Below are 24,079 nucleotides of genomic sequence, written 5' to 3'. Positions count from 1 at the left end.
GCCATCTATTATTCTTATACCTAGCCAATAATTTGTCCCTTTCATCAAAACAGTTCCTAAGACCATTTTATATTTACTCTCACTTTTCTTTTTAATTAATAAGTGGGGGGGGGGGAGAGGAAAAGTGAAATCTGATCAGCAAAGAGCAGCAAACTTAACTGCTCAGTCCTTCCATTGCTGGCTCCAAAAAGTATAGGACCAAATCAAGATATTTCCAGATTAGAAATAAGTGCAGTTTTAAAAAAATAAAAATATTTACCAGTTTTAAGAGACCCCAACCCTGTAGTTCCGACCAATTTTAAAGAAAAACCCATATATCTAAACATTTCACAACCATGACCATTTTTAAGTGTATAATGGTTTTGGTTTTTTTAATGCGATATTTCACGCCACTTAAATGATGCCTTTTATTATAGGATCTCCTGCTTTCGTTGGAAATAGTAAATTTTAACGTTAACATTTTGCAAGGAACGATCATGCATTTTAACAGACTCTATGGGCCTTTTCTGAAGTAAAGTTGTTACTTGCTTTAAGCAGCTGTCCCTGGGAAAAAGGTCAAATATTCGCTGAATGATAATCCTTAAAAAATATATATTAAACACATGGTGAAGATTCCAACGGAGCCCTGTTTCACACACAACCTCCTTCCGGCAGCATGAGAGGGCATTAGCAGGAATGAAATGTCTCTGCAAGTCTCCCGATTCCTCATCCATCCCTCCTGCATCCATACAAGCTGCTTCTATGCCCAAGTCACTTGAATTGGGCAGAGGGGAAACATGGGAAGGGTACATGGGATGGGTGCTGTAAACTGTAATGCCCACTTGTTGTGAGAACATTTATGGGGAGTGGAAGGTGGGAAAACAGAGCCGCACTGGGTCCATTGGAAACTTCCATGGGTGGATGTGCTGCCTGAAGTCAAAGTACCCCATAATACAGGATCTGTTTGTATGTTTCTCCCAGCTAATATGAAACACATCAGTGCAGTAAATTAATCTGCATGTGTTTATAAAATAAATGCACCTTTTAAATATTTCATGGTTGGAAGATGAAACACAAAATGCATTTCAGAGCATCTGAGAGCAATTGTGGCATCTGCAGGGTGGAGATTTGAGCAGAAAATCCAGGTAGCTACAAAGAGCGTTACTGAATGCTATTGGATCAGCCATAGTCCATAGACTTTTCAACCTTTCTGAGTCCACAGCTCCCATTCTTTCTGTGGCTCCCCTGTGGGGAAATGTGCTCCAAGCCTCAGAAGCCCAGTTATGTCAACCCTTGCCTGCAGAGCCAGCAGCCCCTCACCACTTTTTGAACACCCTCCTCTCCTCTCCCCTGGCCAGGCACCATTTGCCTGGGGAATATGTAGCTGCTGCAACAAACAGCTGTGGAAGCCTTTGAGAGGCAGAGACATGAGAGGGCATCAGAGGAGGGAGGGAAGGAAAGAAAGAGGGACAGAGGCCAGTGTTGCCCATGGTACCCAAGCATCATTCAAGGCATCCCAGGGTGCCATGGCGCAATAGTTGAAAACCACTGGTGTAACCTATCTGAGTGTTGTTGGAAGATGAAAAGGGTGGGCTGCTTCGTGAAGAAAGAATGGGATAAAAATCAGATAGATTGCAAAAGTAAGTGATTCACTTTTAATTTGGGATTAATTTCCATTGGGATTTATTTCCACATAAGCATGCATGAGCTTCATCTATTTGGCAAGAACACGTGCTGGAATAAGCTCCATAAAACTCAGTGGCTAGGATCCAAAAAGCCAAGAAAATAGTTCTCCAAGCAGGGAGAGGCTTGGGGTTTGCTTTCCTCCAAAAGCAACCTGTCCCCCTTCCACGTGTATCAGGGCAAACTGTGTTTGGAACTGAAGGGGCTTTCAACAGTAGTGGTTAGCTCTTCAAAGGACAGAAGGAAAACATTCGCTGGGCTAGTGTAAGCCTCTTGTGTAAGCCCAGGTGGGTTGTTGTTTTTTAGGCAAGCTTACAAAGCTTAGTCAAATTTTAAATTGACTGAAAATAATTGTTTTGATGCCAATCCATATAACATGGAAGCCAATATGCTGGGACTGCCTGCAAGCCTGAAGGCTGATATTCTTCTGAGAACATGCTGCCTGGCAAGCAATTACTCAGCATAAGATTTAGAATGAAAACAAACAAACCAAAAGTATATGGCCTCTCTGTACAAAATGAACTTGACAGGTGAATTATTAACTACAATAAATCAGTCTCGTTTGCAACCTAGGGTGCTGCCTGGGCAGAATGGAAATCACCTTGTCTAAGCAAAGTTCTCGTTTCCTTATGCGAACAATGGAAGAGCTATTTCTTGCAGAAGGATTCCGGACATCAAAGCGAAATATTTCAATTGTGTGCAAGAAGCTTCAAGTAAACCACATTTGGCTTTTCAGTGACTTGATTTGCAGTTAACAGCAGTGATCTGAAACGAACTGAAATCTCCCCTACAAAGAATTTACAGGTATGTTCATTCATGCCAATTTGCCATTATTTGAATGAATGAGTTACAATACAAAACCATGATTGAAAGCCAGCAGTTATGTTAAAACCAAAATTGATAATTATGATGTGTCATATATATATATATATATATATATATGCGCACAACTTTACAAAAAAAGAAGCAAAATTCAAATTTGAATTGATGCATTGATTTGTTTGTTTTAGTTAACCTCTAAACCCAAAATGTACATATAGGAGGCTTTCTACTCCCACTATGTACATATGGGAGACATTTAACTTTTTAAAAACCTTGAAATCTGGATTCTGTTAAATCACACACTGTGGATGAAACTTCCTAAGGCTGTACAACGCCATGTCTTCAATAAAGACTCCATTAAATGTTAAAAAGGGGGAAAGGAGGGAGGATACTGTGACCTGGCTCTATAGTCCACTGCTTCCAACACAAGAAGCATTGTTTCTTTCCCCTGTTAATCTTCCTAAAAGGTATACTCTCTGAATGGGGACTGCCAGCAGCTTTTCTTCTGGTAATTACTATGAGCATCCAAGAAAAGAAAGCCAAGAGGTCAGGGAGGCAAAAGAAAAAGAAAGATTCCCCTTTTCCAAAGATGCATATTTACAAAAAGAACCATTTCATAGCTGAAATTCCTTTGAAAGTTGCTGCTTTCCTGAATTTTATATATATATCTCCAAAATACTTCTAGACTGGAAAGTGGCACGGGCATTGCACAACAATTAATCTATTTTAGCAGCTTTGCAATGACTGCTTTGTATCTGTGCTGAGAGGTGAGCCACTTCCTATGTGAACTATGCTAGAGAGCTCTGAGAGGCTACAGCCAGCTAGCCAACGCTTTAGGTGGGACACCATCCCAATTCTCCATCCATAGTGGTGCATGCACGTGTTAATTTGGTAAACTTCTGACAGAGGCTTTCTGTTTGTTTCTTTAGGTGCAAAGAGGCTGTTACACACTTTTCGCCTTGGATTAGCCTCTGCAAGTTAAACTGCAGCCGCAATCACTACCACCACCAATGAAGGCTGGAGACCATGCACCTGCTCTGACCCTTCCCTTGGCAGAGGCCTAGTCCTGCCGATATTCATCAGAGCAAAGCACTGAGATAAACTCCAGCCAGCCTTCCCAGAGCTAGGTCAGTTCTCATAACGTCAGAGGACTTTCTGGCTCCCCCGTTTTCTCTTTCTCCGGCAGGGTAAGTACAAACGGGAGAAGGACCCCTTTAGTATCAAATGGGGCTTTGAGAAGTTCTGGCTCAAAGCTCCCCTTGAGTCCACCATCTGCTTCCACCTCGCCATTCTGGGACAGGGCAAAGCACAGCATTCCAGTCCGGTTGACACAGTAGATGGCGCTGCCCAAGGCGGCACAGCGGAATGGCTGCACCAGGTTGCCACCGGGGCACAAGGAAGCACACTGACTCCAGTGCTTGGCCACCGAATTGTACCGGAAGACCTCCACCCCACCGGCCTGCCCCGGCTCCCCACGGCTGCTGCTCACGTCGAAGCGGTAGATGAAGTTCTTGTAGGACACCATGTCGGCGGAGCGTCGCCGGCTGCTGTTGTACGGGCACTCCTGCCACTCATCCCGCTTGGGGTCATACTTGAGCAGGCGGTAGAAGAGCGACCCGCCCGACACATAGATCTCCCCGTTGCAGGTGGTGGCTTCGTGAGCCACGGCAAAAGCCCCTTTGGGCAAAGGAGCCACCGGGCTCCACCGATCCGCCCGGGGGTCGTATTTCTCCACTGTGAAGAGACACTCGCCGCCCACCGCGTAGAGATAGCCGTCGAGGGCCAGCAGCTTCAGCTGTGAGCGAGGCTGCCCCATGGGCTTCACCTGGCTCCAGGTGTCCGTCAAGGGGTTGTAGCAAAAGACCTTGTCGGAGAGCCTGGCGCGGGGCTCTCCCGGCCCTGTGGAGATGCCCCCAGCCAGGAAGAGGTAGTTGTAGAGCACGCACATGGCGCACCCCTTGGCGTTGGCCTCGTCGGGCAGCCGGGTCAGCACCCTCCACTCCTTGGCCGCCTCGTGGTAGCTATAGAGCAGGTAGCCCCCGTCGTCCAGGGACACCACGGAGGAGGGGCTCTGCGGCCTGCTGCTCTCTCGGCTCTGCGGCCTGCTCCCGGCGTTGAGCCTCTCGAAGGCGTCGCTCACCTCGGCCACCAGCAGGCAGGGCTTGCCGGCGTCGAGGCGGCGCTGCAGGATCAGGTCCCTCTCGGCGCCGCTGAGGCGCCCGTAGACGGCGGGCTCGCGCAGCACCTGCAGGTAGTGGTCGCTCATGAAGCGGTAGGCGGCTTCGCGCAGCTCGGCCAGCCGCTGCTTCTTGGCCAGGCCCAGCAGCTGCAGGCAGTTGTCGAGGCGCAGCTGCGCCCGCATGGCCTCGGCGGCGCAGTGCAGGGCGCACGGCATCTGCAGCACCCGCGCGCCGCTCACCACCTCGGCCAGGTTGTCGTGGCGCACGTCGCCCATGCGCGCCGTGTACACGTAGTCGAGCAGCAGGCGCAGCGCCGCGTAGCTCACGCCCTTGACGCGCAGGATGTCCCTGGACGAGCGCGCGCGGAAGTAGTCGCTCTTGGCCGCCAGCACCGCCTTGTGCGCGCGGATCCGACGGCCCGACACCTCGATCACCAGGTCGGGCTCTTCCTCCGGCTGCGTCCCCCCCGGCGGAGAGGCGCAAGGGTCCTCCTGCAGGAGCGCTTCGCCGACGGCCTGCGCGGCAGCCGGAGGGGACGACGGCTGCTGTTGCGACGACGACGATGGCTGGCTGCTGCTACTGCTGCTGCTGCCTTCCCCTCCACCTTCCTCCTCCTCCGACTCGGACGCCGCGTTGTTGATCTCCCACTGGCTTTGCACCACGCGGCTGCCTCCGCCGCTGCCCGCCGACGACGGCGAGGAGGCTGCGTCGCGCTCGGGTGCCGGGGCTTTGTCTCCGGGAGAGCTGAAGCACAGCGAGGAGCTGAAGCCGCAGGGCGCGGGCGATTCGGCGCTGGTTCCGCCGCTGCCGAGGATGCCGTCCTCGCCGTCTGCCGCAGCGCGCCGCTCCATCGGGGCGGACGGCGGGCTGCTCCTCTCCGCCGCTTGCTCGCCGCCGGCAGCTTTCTTCGGCGACGCTAGCTGCGCCGGCTGCGCCATCTCCATCTCCCCGCAGCGCGCCTCGACCTCGCCGACAGTCCCATTCTCACCTGGGGGAAGGACACAAGACAGCGCTGAGTTCTCCATCGGCCCTCGGAGGGCTCTCGCCTGCCTGCCAGCCACCCCCTCTCTCTCTTTCTCTCTCTGTCTCCTGCTTCTCTTGCCCTCCCTCGCAGGCACCTCCTTTTCCTCCCACTGCCTCCCCTCGTGCTGCCTGGCAGCTCTGGAGGCGACTGTGGACGCTCGCTTTTGCTCAGCTCTTAGGTTGGGTTGGGTTTTTGTTGGTTTTTTCCCTTCCCCTTGGCGCTCGGTCAATTTCCGCACTAGTTTCCCAGCCGTCGGGCTTCTCTCAGCAGCTAGAGAGCCGCTCACCGCTGAACTTTTGAACTGCCGAAGGGTGTATATAGTTCAGCTCGCGCTGTTTGATCAGGTCACAATATCCCTGAGTGGCATTGCAAAGCCTACACACAGTATAGTAAATTATCGCACGTCCTAGGGAGGTGGGGCCGGAAGATCTGTGCAGGGGATTTCCTGATACCCAGCTCCCATTCTTCCAAAGTCATTTTATGGCATCCTCAAGATGGCTTTATATCTATCTTCTCAGTAAATCACATCGTTCTGCAGTGGATCAGAAGTGGTTATCCACTTTCCTCATTTCCAACCCTTCCCCTGAATATTTCTGTAAGCCTGTCTACCCTATTAGCAAAGTCTTGTTCTCACCCTGTCAAGCCAAACTTAACATTCTGCACCAAGGCAAATTTAACCTCTGGAGATTATGCAATCTAAGCAGAGCTCTGTGTGTTACATGATTTCTTCCTCCAAGTTCTTACACTCCATGCTCTGAGCCAGCTTTTAGATTTCACCAGGTTATCACCCTTACTTTCAAACTGATCTGTATAGTCTTGAGAACTGAAAACTTGCTGCTTTAGAAACGGAAGCATTATACCTGTTTTCAATTGATGCTCTGGTTAACAAAATCTACACCATCCTCCCTTTAACATTTCTAAGAGCTATTTCTGCACAGAAGTACAGTAATAATCTGATGGTCATGGGCCTACTCAGAAGTAGCCTGAGTTCACCAGGATTTACTTCCAACTAAAGGTGCATTGGTTTGCGGTGAGATAGCTTCTTTGCCAGATCCTATCTGTTTTTACTGAGAAGTAAGTTTCATGAGTTTTGATGGTATCCGGCTTCTACATAAGCACACATTATTTTGCAGCCTTTTGCACCGAGAAAACTGCAGACTTAAGCAGGAAAGCAATGAGTCCAGCAGGCAATTCATACAATATCAGTAGAGCACAAAGTTCAGTTCAGAGCCTGTGGAATGAGTTTGGTCACACACTGAAACAGTAATACCTCTTTAAATGCTTTGATGCATAACTAAGACTCCAATCTGTGTGTGGGGAGATTTGACTATACGATTTGCAATTTGGAAAGACTTCTGAGAACTGGTAGCTTGAGTGCCTAGCAAAGCTATTATGCAACTAAAATTCAGCCCACCTAAGACTGCACCATCTTCCAATCACTCTTGTATGTGGCCCTGCTTTTTGAAGGATGACCAGTAGCAAACAACACCAAACAGGAACCAGTGGTGGTGTAGTGGTTAGAGGACTAGGACCTGGGAGACTAGGGTTCAAATCCCCACTCGTCCATGAAGCTCACTCGGTGGCCTTGGACCAGCAACTGCCTCTCAGCCTAATCTACATACCAGGAATGTTGGGGGGATTAAATGAGGAGTGGTAGAACTATGGAAGCCACCAGGCTCCATGGAGCAAAAAAGGTGGGTTATAAATGCAGCAAATGAATAGATAAAATAAATGTTGACATTGTAGTGCTGTATATGATCAGCCGCTACTATCCTCTCGATACTGCTGTATGTACATCAGCTGTGAATGGAAAGAAAGCAAGGCATTCAGAAGAACCTATGGCACCACACATATTGTTGGGCACCAATTCACATCAGTTTGACCTTGAGTATTTTTCAAAGGTGATGCCAGAGTGGGCAGCCATCCATCAGGGAGGCTGTAGTTGCTCTGCTGCATCGAGCAGACCCTACATCAAGCAGAGTTGGACTTCTAAAGTTACCGTCTATCTCTGATGGAAAGACTGCACAGCCTTTAAGCAGGAACCGATTTAGCACTGGGTTATCAGTCTCGCATTTAAATTGGGGTTTGCCCATAGTATAAGCCTATGGAAAGATGGGTCTGTAAAGGCAGAATAATGCAATCTAAGGCTAGTCCCTCCAACTTGTCAACTACGTGGCTAACTGATTAAATCATCTACTTGTGATTAAGAATCAAGGGACTCTGACTTCCCCCTTCAGTAGTGCAGGATCCTTGTACACACGTACACACACACACAGGAAGGATAATTCTGCAGAATGCAGCTTTTACAGACACTGCAGTAATGCAATGGGAAAAGCTGGACCTCATGATGCAATGTTTAGTTGATCAGTTAATATTTGCTAATTGGTTGACAGCTGAAACTTATAAGAAGTAGTTAATGGATGGTTCTGCTACCTGAAGCTCTTGTGATTGATGGCATCCTCAGTGCTCCTTCAATGGACTTGAGAATGTGGTCCTTTATTATAGTAATAATAATAATTATTGACTATCAGTGAGCATTGAATATCGTCATTCCAGAATATATTTCTGCAGTTATTTCAGTGGAATAAATTAATGGCAATACTGTACATTTTCAGAACATTTTAGGGGGAGAGTCTGCATCAATCTCCCTCTTGGGTCAGCAAGCTGGCACGGGAATTTCCTTCAATCAGCGTCAAAAAGGTATTCCATTTCTCAATGATTCACTGTGCATCTTCCGTCCACCTATATGATAAAAACAGTTTTGGTTATCATTCAGTTTTAAAAACGAAACAATTCTACATGTATTTTGTCTGAATTGATTTCCCCAAAGTAAACTTTTATATCATTACTGTAGTTTAGTTTCCTTTAATGGTGGATTCTGTATCTCATAAGCTAAACCAACTTTCTTTTTCTAGGTGTTCCTTTAATACAGTATAGGACCCAAAACTGTTGTTTGTTTTAGAGTTTGCCTACTACCTACTGGAATAGAAGATTATAATGCTCCTATCCGCTAATTAGGAGTGTTCCATCCTACATATTTGGTGAAACACATCTACTGGGCAATTAATCCAGCAGGCATAGATGAGGAGTTTACATTTCCACCCACATCAGAAGATACATCCAGCCCATGCAATGGGACCAAGATGAACACTGCATTCAAACCTGTAAACCTAAATACAGCCCTTCTTTGAAGTATCACATAATAAGACTGTGATCCTCTGCTTACTTTCCCTGGAGGAGACTGACTGATTTCATAAAATTAAGGGCCAAACTAGACATGGCATTTTTCACATCATTTGCCCTTTTATAGTTGTTTACAAGAAGAAACTGACATGGCTGGCCCCCACGCTGGACTGCGATTATGGCCTGGCAGGAGAGGGGAGATAACCCTGTATCCCCTCCCCCGTCAGAATCTCCCCCATTTATGCAATGGGAGGAAAGGTTCCATGAGAAGTGAAAGGAAGGATGTCGATGTAAGAAAATAAATAATGGTTTGGTGCTGAGCTGAGACCAACAGTTAAGTTGGATACTCAAATCTGTTATCTAAAATTATAGCCCAGCATTAAAATACGCATATTGACAGTTTGCCTCGAATGGTATCCCAAGCATCTACAGTGGTACCTCGGGTACTATTTAATTTGTTCTTAACCTGAAGCACCACTTTAGCTAATGGGGCCTTCTGCTGCCTCCGTGACACCGGAGCACGATTTCTGTTCTCATCCTGAAGCAAAGTTCTTAACCTGAAGCACTATTTCTGGCTTAGCGGAGTCTGTAACCTGAAGCGCATGTAACCCGAGGTACCACTGTATTTGCAAAAGCAAAAGCAGCAAATTTCAGCATTTGAGCCATAAGGATCCCAAGTTATTGAACTGACTTACAAATCCGGTTAGTTTAAAAAAGCAGTTCAGGGTGTTCTTTATCATGGTTTTAATCAATTGTCCAAAAATCATGGCACCTTGCAGGGTTTTTTTTTTATAGAATACCCAATAACTTCATAGCAGAGGTTGTAACTCACATTCACCAATTTTATCTATATTTTGCTTTCCATTCACATTTTTATTTGACATGTAAAACATGCAAGTCAGTTATCTTGTCAGCAATGAATTTCATTTCAGGTGGTTTTGATCTCATGGTTTTGTTTTGTTTTCTTGCATCCACAGTTCATTTTTCAGGATTTACTCAGTTTGCCTTCCTCACCAGAAAGAAAATCATTTTCCTTGGAAAGTTTGTGGTCCAGGTTTGGCAGATGCTTTACTTTCCAAAAAGTCACTTTCATTTTTAATTTCCAAACTCAGTTTCCAGTCTAGGCTGTGCTTACGAAACAAGCCAATCCCGCAAAGTCCTCTTCATCGAAGCTTTGCAAAAATGAGAAAAAAAAACTCTTAAGCAGGACTCCTAAAGCTTCTTAAATATAGAGCAAAACCTGAGCATGCACATGCATGCACACACCAACCAAATCAAATCCAGCTTTAATGATTAGTTTGCATGATGTGCCCACAGAATCTTACTGCATACGTGGGGGAAAGCTTGTGGTACATTTCTGTTAAAGATGGAGAGCCTAGCCTGTCACCTGTGAAACATTTCATTTATTAAATAGCTGAAGACTTAATGAATTTGTAGATTTTTGTTGCTGTTACTTCTGTTGATTTAGTCCGGGATGAATGGAAATGTCAGAAGACAGCGGACATAGGAACCTCCAGCAACCCTGAATTGTGCTGACAGTCTTGGCGGTGAGTCACTAGCAATATCCTGGACCTGTGCCCCTTCAACGAGCAAACAGAGACTTAAAATTGGCAAAGAAAGTCTTGGCAATCATAAGCAGCCTTCTGAGATTGCATTTTGAGCAAGAGAAGTGTTGTTAATATACATACGGAAGGTCATATTTCCTAAGCACTTGCCTACCTATGCATTTATTCGCCACATGTTCCCCAGTTTTGTTTTTTCCTGTTAAAACAGCGCGGCCCTTTCACCAAACATCTCTCCACATTTCCCAGCCACACTTAGATGTGAATGTGCCAGGCACAGCTCATTAGAATCAAAAAGTGTATAACCCTCTCATATAAGATGTTTGTGTCTCCTTGGTTTGAACGGAACTTTTTATATGGGAATCTGCCTTATTCCAGATCAAGCTATCTATGTGGCTCACTGTCTACTCCAATAAATGTCACTCCCATTACCTTTCATCCTTTTTAAAACTGGAGATGTCTGAGATTGGACATGGGATCTTCTTCATGAGAAGCATGTGTTCCACCACAGAGCTATTGGTCCTCCCCAAATGGAATTTAAGGCTATCCAGGTCTGAAGCAATGGGTTTTTCTGTTTTGTTTATGGAAGCACCACCATAGTTTAGTCCCATAATGAAAACTGGACACATAAGAGCTGGAAGGGACCAATGCAGGAACATGCAACTGTTCTATGTTTGATCAGACCTGCAACCTTGGCATTATCAGCACCATGCTGTCACGAACTGAGCTATCCAGACTGACTTACAGAAGGTTTATTCTCCAAGTCTAGTCTCAATTGTGTGGCCCATTAAAAACCTATAACTTTACAAAGGAGTGGCTCTCAAATGCTCTTGTCAACAAGACTGTGGATACGGGTTTGTAAGACTAATATTTGCTAAGATCTTACGTTTCCAGAAATGTTTTTAAATTATTGGATATAGCAAACTGTCCTTCATATAAACATAGAATAAAACAAACAAACAATGTCAAATAAAACAAAATTGAGAAGACCTTTTACAGCATAAAGGCACTGATTCAAACGGCTGAATCCAGACATAGTCATGCTTAGAGTAAATGATGGTAATAATTCAAGGGTATACTCTAAGCAGGACTAAGTATAGAGCCAACAGAAACAATTTTTAGTCCTGCTAATGTCAACATGAACAAGTTAAAGCATGTGCTGAACTCCCAATGAAACGGAGGGTGTTTCGTACCCGAAAAAGATGTTTTAGCTGAGTCAACATGAAAATGAAAAGCTGTATTTTGCCTTGTTTTTAAAAACTGCCCCATCACCAAACATTTTAGAGAAACTGCCTCATGGGAAATTTCAGGAAGGAAGGGTTTTTTATTTGGCTTAAGTAAAGCAGTGGTCAAAACTGCACTTTGAGCAATTTTGACTTAACTACAGGATGTGTCTTAAAGAGATTGTGTCATTACATCTACTCTCAAAGTGCTTATTAAACTTCTTCATTATCCATAACTGGTCGTATTATTATACTCCCAGAGTGCTTGAGAAAAGTACATTTATTCCATCTCATAAGTATGAATTTCTCCAAACAATCTCTAAGACAACAAAAACTAAGCTCCCAGGAATAAATTTCCCTGATTAGGACCACACATGCATAACTACACATAGAATAAGTTTGGTGTGTGTTTGTTTGTGTGTGTGTGTGTGTGTGTGTGTGTGTGTGTGTGTGTGTGTAATCAGAGAACAAACAAGCTGCATAGCCCCCAAACCTCCTGAGTCCTGAGCCATCTTAACAAGGCATTTTATTACAAAGTAATGCCAGCCTATCATTGTTTGTAAGGTGAGAATTTAATTCAACCCCTGATCAGGTCCTTCTTTCTGAAAGCACGATGGAACAAACCTCTCTCAAAAGGCAGGTCAAGCTGTGTGTCTTTGTTTCCTTCTGGAGAACTCTCATTTTCAAGCATGAGTTTAACAGCACTTCAGCCTTAAGCAGGCATTCAAATTACTTTTGCACAAACATTCGCATGAGGGAGAGGGCTGCCCAGACCTGCGCAGCACATCACTTCCATCCCATTTACAGCCTTCCATTAGTTTGAGGGCAACAGTTTGATGCAGGGAGCCTCCTCTAACCAAAATGTCTCCCCGGGTGATTTAAAACAGTTAAATTGCATAGAAATAGAGAAGTCTCCACGATTCAGACTCGGGAGCATCTTTGGATGGTGGTGATGGGGCTGTACTGTGTAGAAGGACAGTGGCACCTCACTGTACTGTGTAGAAGGACAGTGGCACCTCACTGTTCTCCTCACTGGCTGCTTCATTTTTCTCTCTCTCTCCCTTCTGCTTCTATCCTCCCTACTTTCCTCTCTACCCTCTTGGTCACTCAGCTTTCTGTTCAGCTGCTCAGGTACCAACCCAGACCTTGGAAAACACCCAGAGCTGAAAGAGGAAGTGAGAAAAAGCACCACTCTTCCAACTTCAACTGCTTCATCTCTATGTGTTTCAAGGGCGGACAAGGTAAACAGCCCTCGCCACCTCGTGACAAAGGGGACAGAGGGGTGATCAGAGCTACACAAGCACCAGGGGAAGTGTTCAAAGGTGTTGGGGAGCCTCAGAGAGCCCATGCATCCAGCCCACACTCTGTCCAAATGTTTGCTTCTAGTGTGCTGAACAGAAACATACATTGCCTCCCTCTCCCTGAACCCTGCTTCTTGGTCATAATAAAGGTGCTGTTTGAACACTGGCATTTTCCAGTCAGCTAACCACCACTGAGACGCGGGTGGTGCTGTGGGTTAAACCACAGAGCCTAGGACTTGCCGATCAGAAGGTCGGCGGTTCGAATTCCTGCAACGGGGTGAGCTCCCGTTGCTCGGTCCCTGCTTCTGCCAACCTAGCAGTTCAAAAGCACATCAAAGTTCAAGTAGATAAATAGTTACCGCTCTGGCGGGAAGGTAAACGGCGTTTCCGTGCGCTGCTCTGGTTCACCAGAAGCGGCTTAGTCATGCTGGCCACATGACCCGGCTCCCTCGGCCAATAAAGCTGTACGCCGGCTCCCTCGGCCAATAAAGCGAGATGAGCGCCGCAGCCCCTTTACCTTTACCCACCACTGCAGGTGCTTCAGTATCCTTTAACTTAGCAGTCAATTACTCTAGCATGATGCAGCAAGATTTCACAGTGCGAAACCTTATCCACTAAACAGCTCAGCACCGACTACAAAACCTAGCCAACATGAGCAGACAGAATTTTTATTATGTTCTATCAACACTGCAGATCAGGCGATTTCATCAGCTGACCTTAATAATAATTCAAGGATTTTGAAAAATGAAAGCAGAGCCAAGAGTCTCCCTTTCAATTCTCCCTTTCTCCTTTATGACTGCCCAAATTTACCTTGCTAATTTTATTTTCTTTGTTGTTGTTTAGAATCACAGAATTGCATAGTTGGAAGGGACCCCGGAGACTCATCTGGTCCAACCCCTGCAATACAGGAATCTCAACAAGGGGTCTGCCATCCAATTTGAAACCATAGAGGACCCTGCTTAGCATTACAAATGTGCTAGCAGTTTTATTCCTGCATCACTTTCCACAGAAAAGTCAGGTCTGCAAGAAACAGACCCAGAAATCTTGTGGATTAACGGTGAGTGACTTAACACGGTGTAATCTTGGCACAACTCTAGCCAGGTACTGGGCCAAAAAAAGCAAACAAATTTATCATGGATTATCAGAGAAAGGCTGTCCTTGGCTGTTGGGGATGCCATGGCAATCAGAAAGAGAATTCAAAGCAATGGTTTAAAATATACTTGTCTGCAAAAACTGTACTGAACAGCCTATCTGCTGAGGAATGCAGTCAGTAGTAATGTCCATTTCTTTTGTTCCCAGGGAGGAACTAAATAGCCAAAAATAGGGATTTGGGGTATTTGTCATGGTTGGTCAATGGATTCAGGTTAGAGGTAGAATGAATAGATAGATAGATGCCCTCAGCCAGGATTGTGGAGATTTCCCTGAATAAATTCTATTTTTTTGCATCAAACTAGAGGAAGTAATTTATTTATTAAATTCACAACCCATCCTTTCTCCTCGAGAAGCTCAGCGAGGCAATGATGACTACTAGTCACTCTCTGACCCAGCTGGGCCATAGTAGATGCTGGACCTTTCAGTGGAACCTTGTTAGTACTTATCAGTTCTGCAAAGGTAAAGGGACCCCTGACCATTAGGTCCAGTCGTGACCGACTCAGGGGTTGTGGTGCTCATCTCACTTTATTGGCTGAGGGAGCCGGTGTACAGCTTCCGGGTCATGTGGCCAGCATGACTAAGCTGCTTCTGGTGAACCAGAGCAGCGCATGGAAACGCCGTTTACTTTCCCTCCAGAGCAGTACCTATTTATCTACTTGCACTTTGACGTGCTTTTGAACTGCTAGGTTGGCAGGAGACCAAGTAACAGGAGTCACCCCGTCGTGGGGATTCGAACTACCAACCTTCTGATGGGCAAGTCCTAGGCTCTGTGGTTTAACCCACAGCACCATCCGTGTCCCTTCAGTTCTGCAAAACTGATGATCAAATGTCAGTTCCAGTTTGGAGGGACGACTTCAGCAAGGACATGAGTTAAATTCATCCTCATAATCTGTGCCATTCTGTTCACCACCTTATAAGAACCAATGGCAGCAGAAATGAATATAGGAGTAACCATGCCATCTGGAAGCTCGATACGAAATGACTATGTGGACATCCACATTCATTTGAGATACAATTGGGGGGGGGAGTCACAAAGAGGCAGCGAATTCTCCATTCCTTTAACACACGCATTCACACATTCCTGTGGATCCCTATCCATGCTACCTTCATGGTGATGCAGACCAAACTGCTCCACTGCCCATTCATATAGTAAACAGGTCACCATGAATCACAGCACATTGTGCTCCATAGACAGTGACATCACTCTGTCCAGGTCTATGCAAGCCCAGGCTGAACAGATAGCAGCAGCCTGTTCCATGAGGATTTCCACCAAAAAAAAGGATAGGTGGGACTGAAGGAGCCTAAGGCATTATTAGCATTCAACAAGCACTGTCTGGGGTGGAAAATTTCAGCCTCCCAAATATTATTGGACTACAGCTCCCATAATCTCCAAGCACTGGCAAGGTTGGCTGAGACTGATGGGAGTTGTAGTCCAACAACACCCCTGGTCTAGGAGCAGCACTTGTTGAGCTGTTACAGTTTGTTGCCCACTTCTGGGGCTTTGGCACATTGGCAAAAAAAACCCCAACAACCTGTTGTGGGACTCACACACACAAACATCACAACCTATTATATTGGCAACAATGGAAAGCTTCTTTCAAGCCTAATTTTTGGTTTATAGTAAAAGAGAAACCTGTGTGCGCTATAGAAGGTATCTGCAGACACATGGGTGCCCATGGGTGCCCTGTTGGCAACTTCTTGTTTAGAGGCCATGGTTTACTCTGAGGGCCAGGGATAGAGAACCTGTGGCCCTCAAGATACTGGACTATAGAGCATATCACCCCTGACCTTTATGCTAAACTGGCTGATGGGAGCTGGACCCCCAAATGTATGGAGAGCAACAGGCTCCTCACCCCTGATACGGGCACACAACAGTGTGCAGGGGATTGTGAGATTGTGAAACAAGCCATTTCTTTCCACCCAGTCCAACATAAGCAGCCCCTTGTTATCCACCCTACTTGCTTTATACTAGCATTGCACAGGTTGCAGGGTCTCAGAGGCTTGATGGACAGGCATGTGCTTCTCTTCCAAGCTGCCAAGTGGCTTCTCCCTAACCCCCGCAGAGCTCTACTGAACTTGTGTCCCACTTCCAAGAGAGTTTATGTAACAGACAGAGCCCCGGGCATCACTTGTCAAATTACATGCTCAGCATGAGGCTGCTGTTTTAAGGAAGGTTCCTTTTGAATAAACAATCTGGAAAATGCAGCCCTTGTCATTTAACTTGAGACCGTGTGTGTGTGTGTGTGTGTGTGTGTGTGTGTGTGTCTAAAAATAGAATAATGGAAGCCTCCATTTGACTTGAGGAATAGAGACTCTATTTAACACTATAATTTGCACACTGGAGGAGGTGCCTACCTAAAATAACAAATAGTTATGCAGCCATACCTAGAGAGCACTTTGCTCAGCACCCAGCAATTAACATCCTCTTCCTGATTGGGCCTTTTGGCTGGGACACTCATGCCAACCACAAAATACTATTTGCCACTGGAAATTCCACATGTGAATAATTAAAATCAGTTAATTTTTGTCAAGATGCAGTCTAACCCCTTTTCTAGAAAAGTATCGTATTTTTACAGTGCATTGGAATATTTCAAAATAAAAAAATTCCTTCCAGTAGCACCTTAAAGACCAGTGTATCTGAAGAAGTGTGCATGCACACGAAAGCTCATACCAAGAACTAACTTAGTTGGTCTTTAAGGTGCTACTGGAAGGAATTTTTTTATTTTGACTATGGCAGACCAACACGGCTACCTATCTGTAATTGGAATATTTCAGTAATAATAATAATAGCAATCTATTATTTATACCCCTCTCATCTGGAAACACGTGTAGGAAACACGTGTCACATGCTAAAAGAAAAGTTACTTCAGATATTCTCTTAAATAAACCATAAAGTGCTTTTCTTCCACCACCTTATTATATACTAAAAATAGAATTTCATGTAGAATTATGTTCATAATTCAGGAGCTCAGAAGGAGCTAACAAGAAGAATGTCTGGTTTTCTGTTCTGTTGAAGGGAATGGATTCTTCAACTGCAACAGAGCGTTCATAGCTGTGAAACAGTATGATGGCTGTAGCATCCATCTCTAATGCAGTAGCACAGGAAAAAGTAGGGTTGATGTGCTCTGTTACAGTGTGACCCTAAGCACATTCACCCAGAACTAAGTCCTACTGAGTTCAATAGGGTTTATTCCCAAGAGGAGGGCAGCCTTATGCTGCAATCCTGTATACACTTGAGTAAGGGCTACTAACTCAGTAGGACTACATTCTGAGTAAATGTGCAGTATTGCTGAGTAATACTAATAGATAGAGGATAGAGGATAGAGGATAGATGATAGATAGGTGATAGGTGATAGGTGATGATAGATAGATGATAGGTGATAGGTGATGATAGATAGATGATAGATGATAGATAGATGATAGATAGATAGATAGATGATAGATAGATAGATAGATAGATAGATAGATAGATAGATAGATATAGATAGATAGATGATAGATGATAGATGATAGATAGATAGATAGATAGATAGATAGATGATAGATAGATAGATAGATAGATAGATAGATAGATAGATAGATAATAGATAGATAGATAGATGATAGATAGATAGATAGATAGATAGATAGATAGATAGATAGATAGATGATAGATAGATGATAGATAAGATGATAGATAGATATAGATAGATAGATAGATAGATAGATAGATAGATGATAGAGGATAGATAGATAGATAGATGATAGATAGATAGATAGATGATAGATAGATAGATAGATAGATGATAAATGATAGATGATAGATAGATAGATAGATAGATAGATAGATAGATAGATAGATGATAGATATAGATGTAAAATCTGCAACCTTCTGAGATCACTATGAGATTCTTTCACTGAAAGCTTATCTTTAGAATTATTTAAATTAGAATGTTACCATGGACACATGTCCTCTGCTTGCACTAGATTCTTTGCTCAGAGGTAAACCTAGGACAGTCCCAAATACTGTATAATTTGGCCTTCATGGAGAATGCGGTGGATAATGGCCTTTACTACAGAGCTATGAAATGCCTGTGACTTGAACCTGCTTCATATAATCAGAGATGGGGAAATACTGTACACCGTGAGGTCATCTTTGTGCATACAATGTAACATAACATCAGATGTTGCAGCAGCCAGCCAGCCAGCCACACAATGTGTTCATTCACTTCACTGCTTCTGTCCCTGAGGCGAAATGGTGTCTCCTGTTTAGGCATTGGTACAGTCACTCATCCAGCATTTCCCCCCTTCTTTGCTGTGGAGGTGGCAAGGGGTGGGGGGAGTGAATTTAGCAGGACTCCTCCTCTCCAGTGACTTATGGTGTTTTGCGTTAGGCTAGACATAAGGCAACATCTCCCACTTCTCCATCGATAAAGAACTAAGGGGGAAAGTGCCTGAGAAATGGTTTATCATGGGAAGGGGGAGCAGGGTAGACCCCACACAGCTTAACTCAGAACGAAAAGGTGAAATCCTCTAGAGAAAGAGTAGGAAAAGGAATTTCCTGCTGGAAAGATACGTAGCCCAGATCCACAATGCATTAGTTATCAACAAGGTTAGGGCTATATCCTGACTGTTGCTGGAATGAAGGGGGAAAGTATTGTCAAATATCTCTGTTGCTCTTTGTTAGGAGTGCAGGGTTCACAACCACACAATGCAAAGCAGGACTTAACATGTGAGCAACCACCCCAGTGGGGCACTTAACTCGCTAGCTCGGGAGGGAAAGCCTTCAGCCTGCTGCATTATGACCTTTCCTTTCAAATGGATCCCCTGGGGTGGAGGGAAGCTGCAGCTCATGGCGTGAAGGGGTAGCTGCATAACACACTAGAGGAGCACTTGCTTGATTTAAATATAATAATAATAATAATAATAATAATAATAATAATAATAATAATAAATCCCTCATTTGGTTTTCACTTTGGGATTAGGTGTAGACAGCAGCAGCTGTTTCCAAAGCTTTTCTTTTTAAAGAAATATCATTTGGTTCAAATGTATTTTGTACACAACTATCATTTCTTTCTGCCAAAGAATCTAATAATTGCAGCGGGGGCTGGTTAGCAAGGGGAAACCCTGCTAGAAAGAGGTACCTAGAGGTTTCCAGGGTTCTTTATGTAGAGGAAATTACTTAAATTTCTTATGATGTTGATAAACTCCCAGGAGTAGATTTAGATAACTATTTACAGCTTGTAAATTCACTCAAAGGCAGCTAAAACTATCTAAACGGGGGGGGGGGGGCTAGTCAACATGGCGCACCCCAAATGTCACTGGACCACAACTCCTATAATCTTGGACCACCAGCCATGTTGAATGAGGCTGATGTGGGAGCCAGAATCCGACAACATCTGCAGGGCACCACATTGGTTAGCCCTGGTGAAGACAGTGTGTAAAATACAGCTATGCATGTCTCCTGAGTATGAGCTTCCTTATGGAACTGGACAAGTACAGAAAAGGCCACCTCCTTTTGTGTGGCTGAATGGTGCACAGGCCCAGTATAAAACACTCAAGGGAAATCAATCTACAGTTTTATATGCACTACACTGAGATCATGGACCACTTATAAACACCATCTCCAACTCCTCAAAAGATTCCATCAACGGTGTCTCTGAAAAATGTTATACATCACTTGGGAAGACTGGGGAATGAATGCCAGTGTACTGGAAGAAGCAAAGGTCACCAGTGTCAAAGCAATGATTCTTCAACGTCAACTTTGTTGGAGTGGTCATGTTGTTCGGATGCCTGATTATCGTCTGCCAAAGCAACTACTCGATTCCGAACTTAAAAATGGAAAGCGTAATGCTGGTGGTCAACAAAAGAGGTTTAAAGACTCTCTCAAGAGAAATCTAAAAAAAATGTAGTATAAACACCGACAACTGTGAAACACTGGCATGCGAGTGCTCCAGTTAGAGAACAGCCTTTACCAAAGGTGTCATGGACTTTGAAGACACTCGAACTCAGGACAAAAGGGGGAAATGTGCTAAGAGGAAGGCATGTTTGGCAAACCCTCACTGTGAAAAACTCCCACCCAGAAATCTATGTCCCCACTGTGGAAGGACGTGTGGATCCAGAATTGGCCTCCATAATCAGAGACTCACTGTTAAGACCATGCTCCATGGAAGATAATCTTACTCAGCAACAAGTGATTGCTGAGGAGGAGGAGGAGGAGGAGGAGGAGGAGGAGGAGGAGGAGGAGGAAGAAGAAGAAGAAGAACATATCCTGTACTGTGTTGAGTGTGTGCCTTTATATATAGACACACACATAGCCATTCTGCACACAGGCAATGAATCTGAAAGCAAACCAGACATTCCAAGCTGCTTATGATACAGCAGTACCAAAGAACTCTACTGGCGCCACTACCTGAAAGACATTTCAAATTCTCACAGCATGCAAAGCTGCCATGTCAGGAAGAAAGCTAAGGTAGAATCTTTACGGGGGTGAGGGTGGGTGGTAGCAACTGCCTTGCACACTGATATAGTCCCAAATTCAATCCCTAGCATCTTCAGCTAGAGCTGAAAGTGTCTCCTGTCTGAAACCCCTGCAAGCCACTGACTTGCTACAAGACAGCCTTCTCTGCTCCTAGGACTACATCTCCCAGACATGGCAAAGCTTTGCATAGTCAGGGAGAGCTTAAATCTGAGGAGTTTTCAAGTAAGCAACACGTGTGCTCTCCTGCACATGGGTACTGTTGCTGGTTTGTATCGCTCAGTAATCAGTTCCACTTAGGAAGAGGTAGGCCCTAGAATGTAGAAACATGGTGAAACTGATACTAAACATTTATGGGTCCAATTCAGTCAACACAGGGCACTTTTAACTCAATGGGACTTCCTTCTGGCTGCACTGTAAAAAGGGTTTGATTGGATGGCATTGTTTATTTGCAACATATCAATCAATACGCCCCATCTTCCTTGAACGAAGTTGGCACTTCATCATTCAGATAGTACTGGTTTATACTGCCCAATGAATCACTGGGAATCATACAGAGCATTAAGAAACTATATTATTGATTACTACATCAAGATCTGGAAATAGTTCTTACTCTTGTATGTTTTATTCTCCAGGAATAAAAATGCTAAAGATGTTGATGTATTTAGTTTCTGATCTAGCACCAATTTATAGGTCTCTGCCCCACGGAACATACAGCAGGGAGAAAGGAAAGTAACAGGAGAGGTGCAGATACCATCATATGTACATAGGCCACAATCCTACCTGCTTCCCTGGTGTAAATTCCATTGAATTATATGGAGCTTGCTTCATAATAGAGATCCATAGGATTATGCACTGTTAGGCTTTCTGTCAGTACAACATGAGACTCTTCTTCTCTGAATCGTGGGACATTGAGCAAAAGATTCCTGCATTGCAGGGGGTTGGACTAACTAGGCAAATGCATTTTTGAGGAGGAATTTCGAGTTGAAGGAAAAAGAAGCAGAACCATGTAAGTGTAACGTATAAGGAGCAAGGAGAGCATGAGCTGAAGCCAACTAAATCAAACGCAGAGCAGACCCACTGAAATCACTGGACCTGATTTGAATGGGTGATTCTGAGCATGATTTAGTTGGCTACAGCACCATGTTTAGTACAAACTTGGGGAGTGGAGGGTGGGGAATAAAAGTGTTTCCTTTTGTAAGGCTGCAATCCTGCACCCACTTGCTAAAGAATAAGCCCCACTGGTCTTAGTTATGGTGAAATATGCGCTGGGTTGCTTTGTACATTCTAAGTCAGAAGGAAAGGACTTTAATATAAATCGGTCTTCTTTCTTGCAAATGCCCAACCAGCAGCTGAAGATCTCAGCTTTGGAACAATGCTGTCAAATCCCTGAGCATTCCAACAGGCCTCTAAGAAAAAAAGCAGAAATATTGGGGATGGACGGGACCTGCAGATATGAAGTTAAACCCACCCTGGGTTTAAGCTCAGGAGAGAGGACAAGATAATATGCCTGTGCATATGACGGAGAGCATGCTCAGTGCAGCCGCGGTGTCTCACTGTACAGGCTAAGCAGCGAAGTGGATTAATCGGGATTGTGGGAAAGCGGGCGGGGATGGGGGAGCATGATGAGAACTGACATAATTCCACATCTCCATTGCCACACACATTCCGCTTGTTATCCTGGCTGCATCTCTTTCTCTCCCGTTCCCCACCCCCTTCGACACATGTAACAACCCTGCTGCTGAATTAACTGTTGCATTATGTGCGAGGAGACACCGGAGAAGCAATTCCTCCGGAGGGAGCCAGGAAATGTCAAGCGCGCGCGCGCCTTTCCTGCATCTCTCCCCACGCCACCCACCCGCGAGGCGAGGCGAGATCTTTAGCGCAAAGCGCGTAATAACAGACATGTTTCCCAAAACCGCGATGAACATTAAGTTCATCATGCCTGCTGCTGCGTCTGTTTCGTTGCAAACCTCGCCGCCGGCCTTCGAGAGGGGCGTTCATGTTCCCCCGTTTCCAACTCAGCAAGCAACCATGCCTAGTGCAAAAAAAAGGGGGGCGGAAAGGGAGAAGGGAAACGCTGCGCATAGCTGTAGGAGTGCACGGGCCGCTCGCAATTACGCACGCCGAAGAACCGCAGGAGAAAGAGCAGCGGGAACGGAGGGCTCCAAAGCCACTAACCTCAGCTTGGGCCAGGCAGGCAGGCAGGCTTCTCCAAAGCAGATTTCCCTCGCAGGAGCGAGGACAAATCTCAGTCCGTTCCAACCTTTATCCTCGGCGCCACCTCCCCTGGAGCACAAGAAGGAAGCCTCGGTCGGTGCCAAGCGCCGCCAAATCGCGCCTTCTTCACTCCAGCGCAGCCAGGAACACGTCTGGCCGAGCCTTGCAGTGCAGCGCCGCTACTGCGGGAAACATCCCTCGTTCAGACTGAGCCGCTTGAGGGATTTAAACGGGCAAGGCTCCCTAGTGGTCGTCGTCGTCGTCACCGCCACTACCTCCGCCACTTCTGGGCGCCGGGAAAGGGGAGTGTCCTCGCTGCTTCCCGCGTGGCGAGGAGCCGCATCGCGCCGTCGTCTCCGCGCACCGCGGGCAGGCGGAGTTCGGGCAGGCGGAGCGCGCACTCTTGCGCTAGGGTCTGCAACCCGCGCGGCGCTCTGCAGGCTGGCGCGTTGCAGGTCGGAGGCTGGGATCCTTCACCAGGGGCTGGAGGAAGAATTCCTTTGTTTTGAGGCCGTTTCTCTTTACAGCGCTCGTCTCCGGGGCGCGCACGCAGAGCAGCCTGCCAAGGGCGCCGGAGCCTCGCCATGCGCGGCCCTGGTCTGGGTCACGTAACGTTGCGCGCCGGGCGGATGACCCTTTGTTTATCCCCGCCCGCCGTCGCCCTGTTAAACATTCCTCTGGGTTTGCTGAGAAAGTGGCACAGGGTTCAACGGGGCTTACGCCCGTGTAAATCTACATAGAACTGGGTGCACCCTTAAATATTTGTTCAGTAGCTTTAAAATAAGAAAGCAAGCCTCAAGTAAAACTGGCCTCCTCGCCCACACCCTTTTTGCTTTAGTACTTGAGAAAAGCAAATATTGCAAACTTGTTGCTGCCCACGCTGCAAAATAGCAGCTACTTGTCACACAGTGACACAATCCGAAGCTCTTTGGCTTTAAACCTGTGGCTGGCACTCTTACTTAACCTTTTAACAGGACAGAAAGTATAGGGTGGGGTGGAGGGTTTATAGCCCCTGCTGTTTGCTGGCCTAACGCGCCCCTGAGCTTCGTCGCAAATCCCATTATTTGGAGGAGCTTCTTTTGTTCAGAGCGAAGAGGACAAACCCTGAGACAGCTTCCATACTGGCTACATATACAGGGTGGCTCCGTGCGCTAGAAAGGCAAATCAAAAGCAAACCCCGCAAAGGGGAAGTGATTGGCATTGTTTGACATGGAACGACAATAGGTAGGGAGGAAATAGGAAATGTCGCAGCAGATCAAAGCATGCCGCTCATCACTGAGCATTGCCACAAAT

The 24,079-nt window shown here is 45.7% G+C and overlaps 1 protein-coding gene across 2 annotated transcripts; it reads right to left on the bottom strand.

The window, feature by feature from the left end:
* Positions 1–1,607: 1,607 nt before the first annotated feature.
* Positions 1,608–23,198, bottom strand: KBTBD11 (kelch repeat and BTB domain containing 11). Of its 2 annotated transcripts, none has more exons than XM_082215535.1 (3): positions 22,748–23,198; positions 8,122–8,430; positions 1,608–5,652 (listed from the first exon to the last, which is right to left on the bottom strand). In XM_082215535.1, exons 2-3 carry the CDS (start codon positions 8,144–8,146, stop codon positions 3,620–3,622), a joined length of 2,058 nt encoding a protein of 685 aa, XP_082071661.1. In that variant the 5' UTR covers positions 8,147–8,430; positions 22,748–23,198; the 3' UTR covers positions 1,608–3,619. The 2 variants fall into 2 exon arrangements, with proteins under 2 accessions (XP_082071661.1, XP_082071662.1); XM_082215536.1 differs by having other exon boundaries at positions 8,296–8,430; positions 22,748–23,197.
* Between the last annotated feature and the right edge of the window lie 881 nt (positions 23,199–24,079).

Source organism: Podarcis vaucheri (genome assembly GCF_965113315.1).
Source record: "Podarcis vaucheri genome assembly, chromosome: 3".
NCBI classification, from domain to species: Eukaryota; Metazoa; Chordata; class Lepidosauria; order Squamata; family Lacertidae; genus Podarcis; species Podarcis vaucheri.
This window is presented reverse-complemented; position numbering and strand designations above follow the sequence as displayed.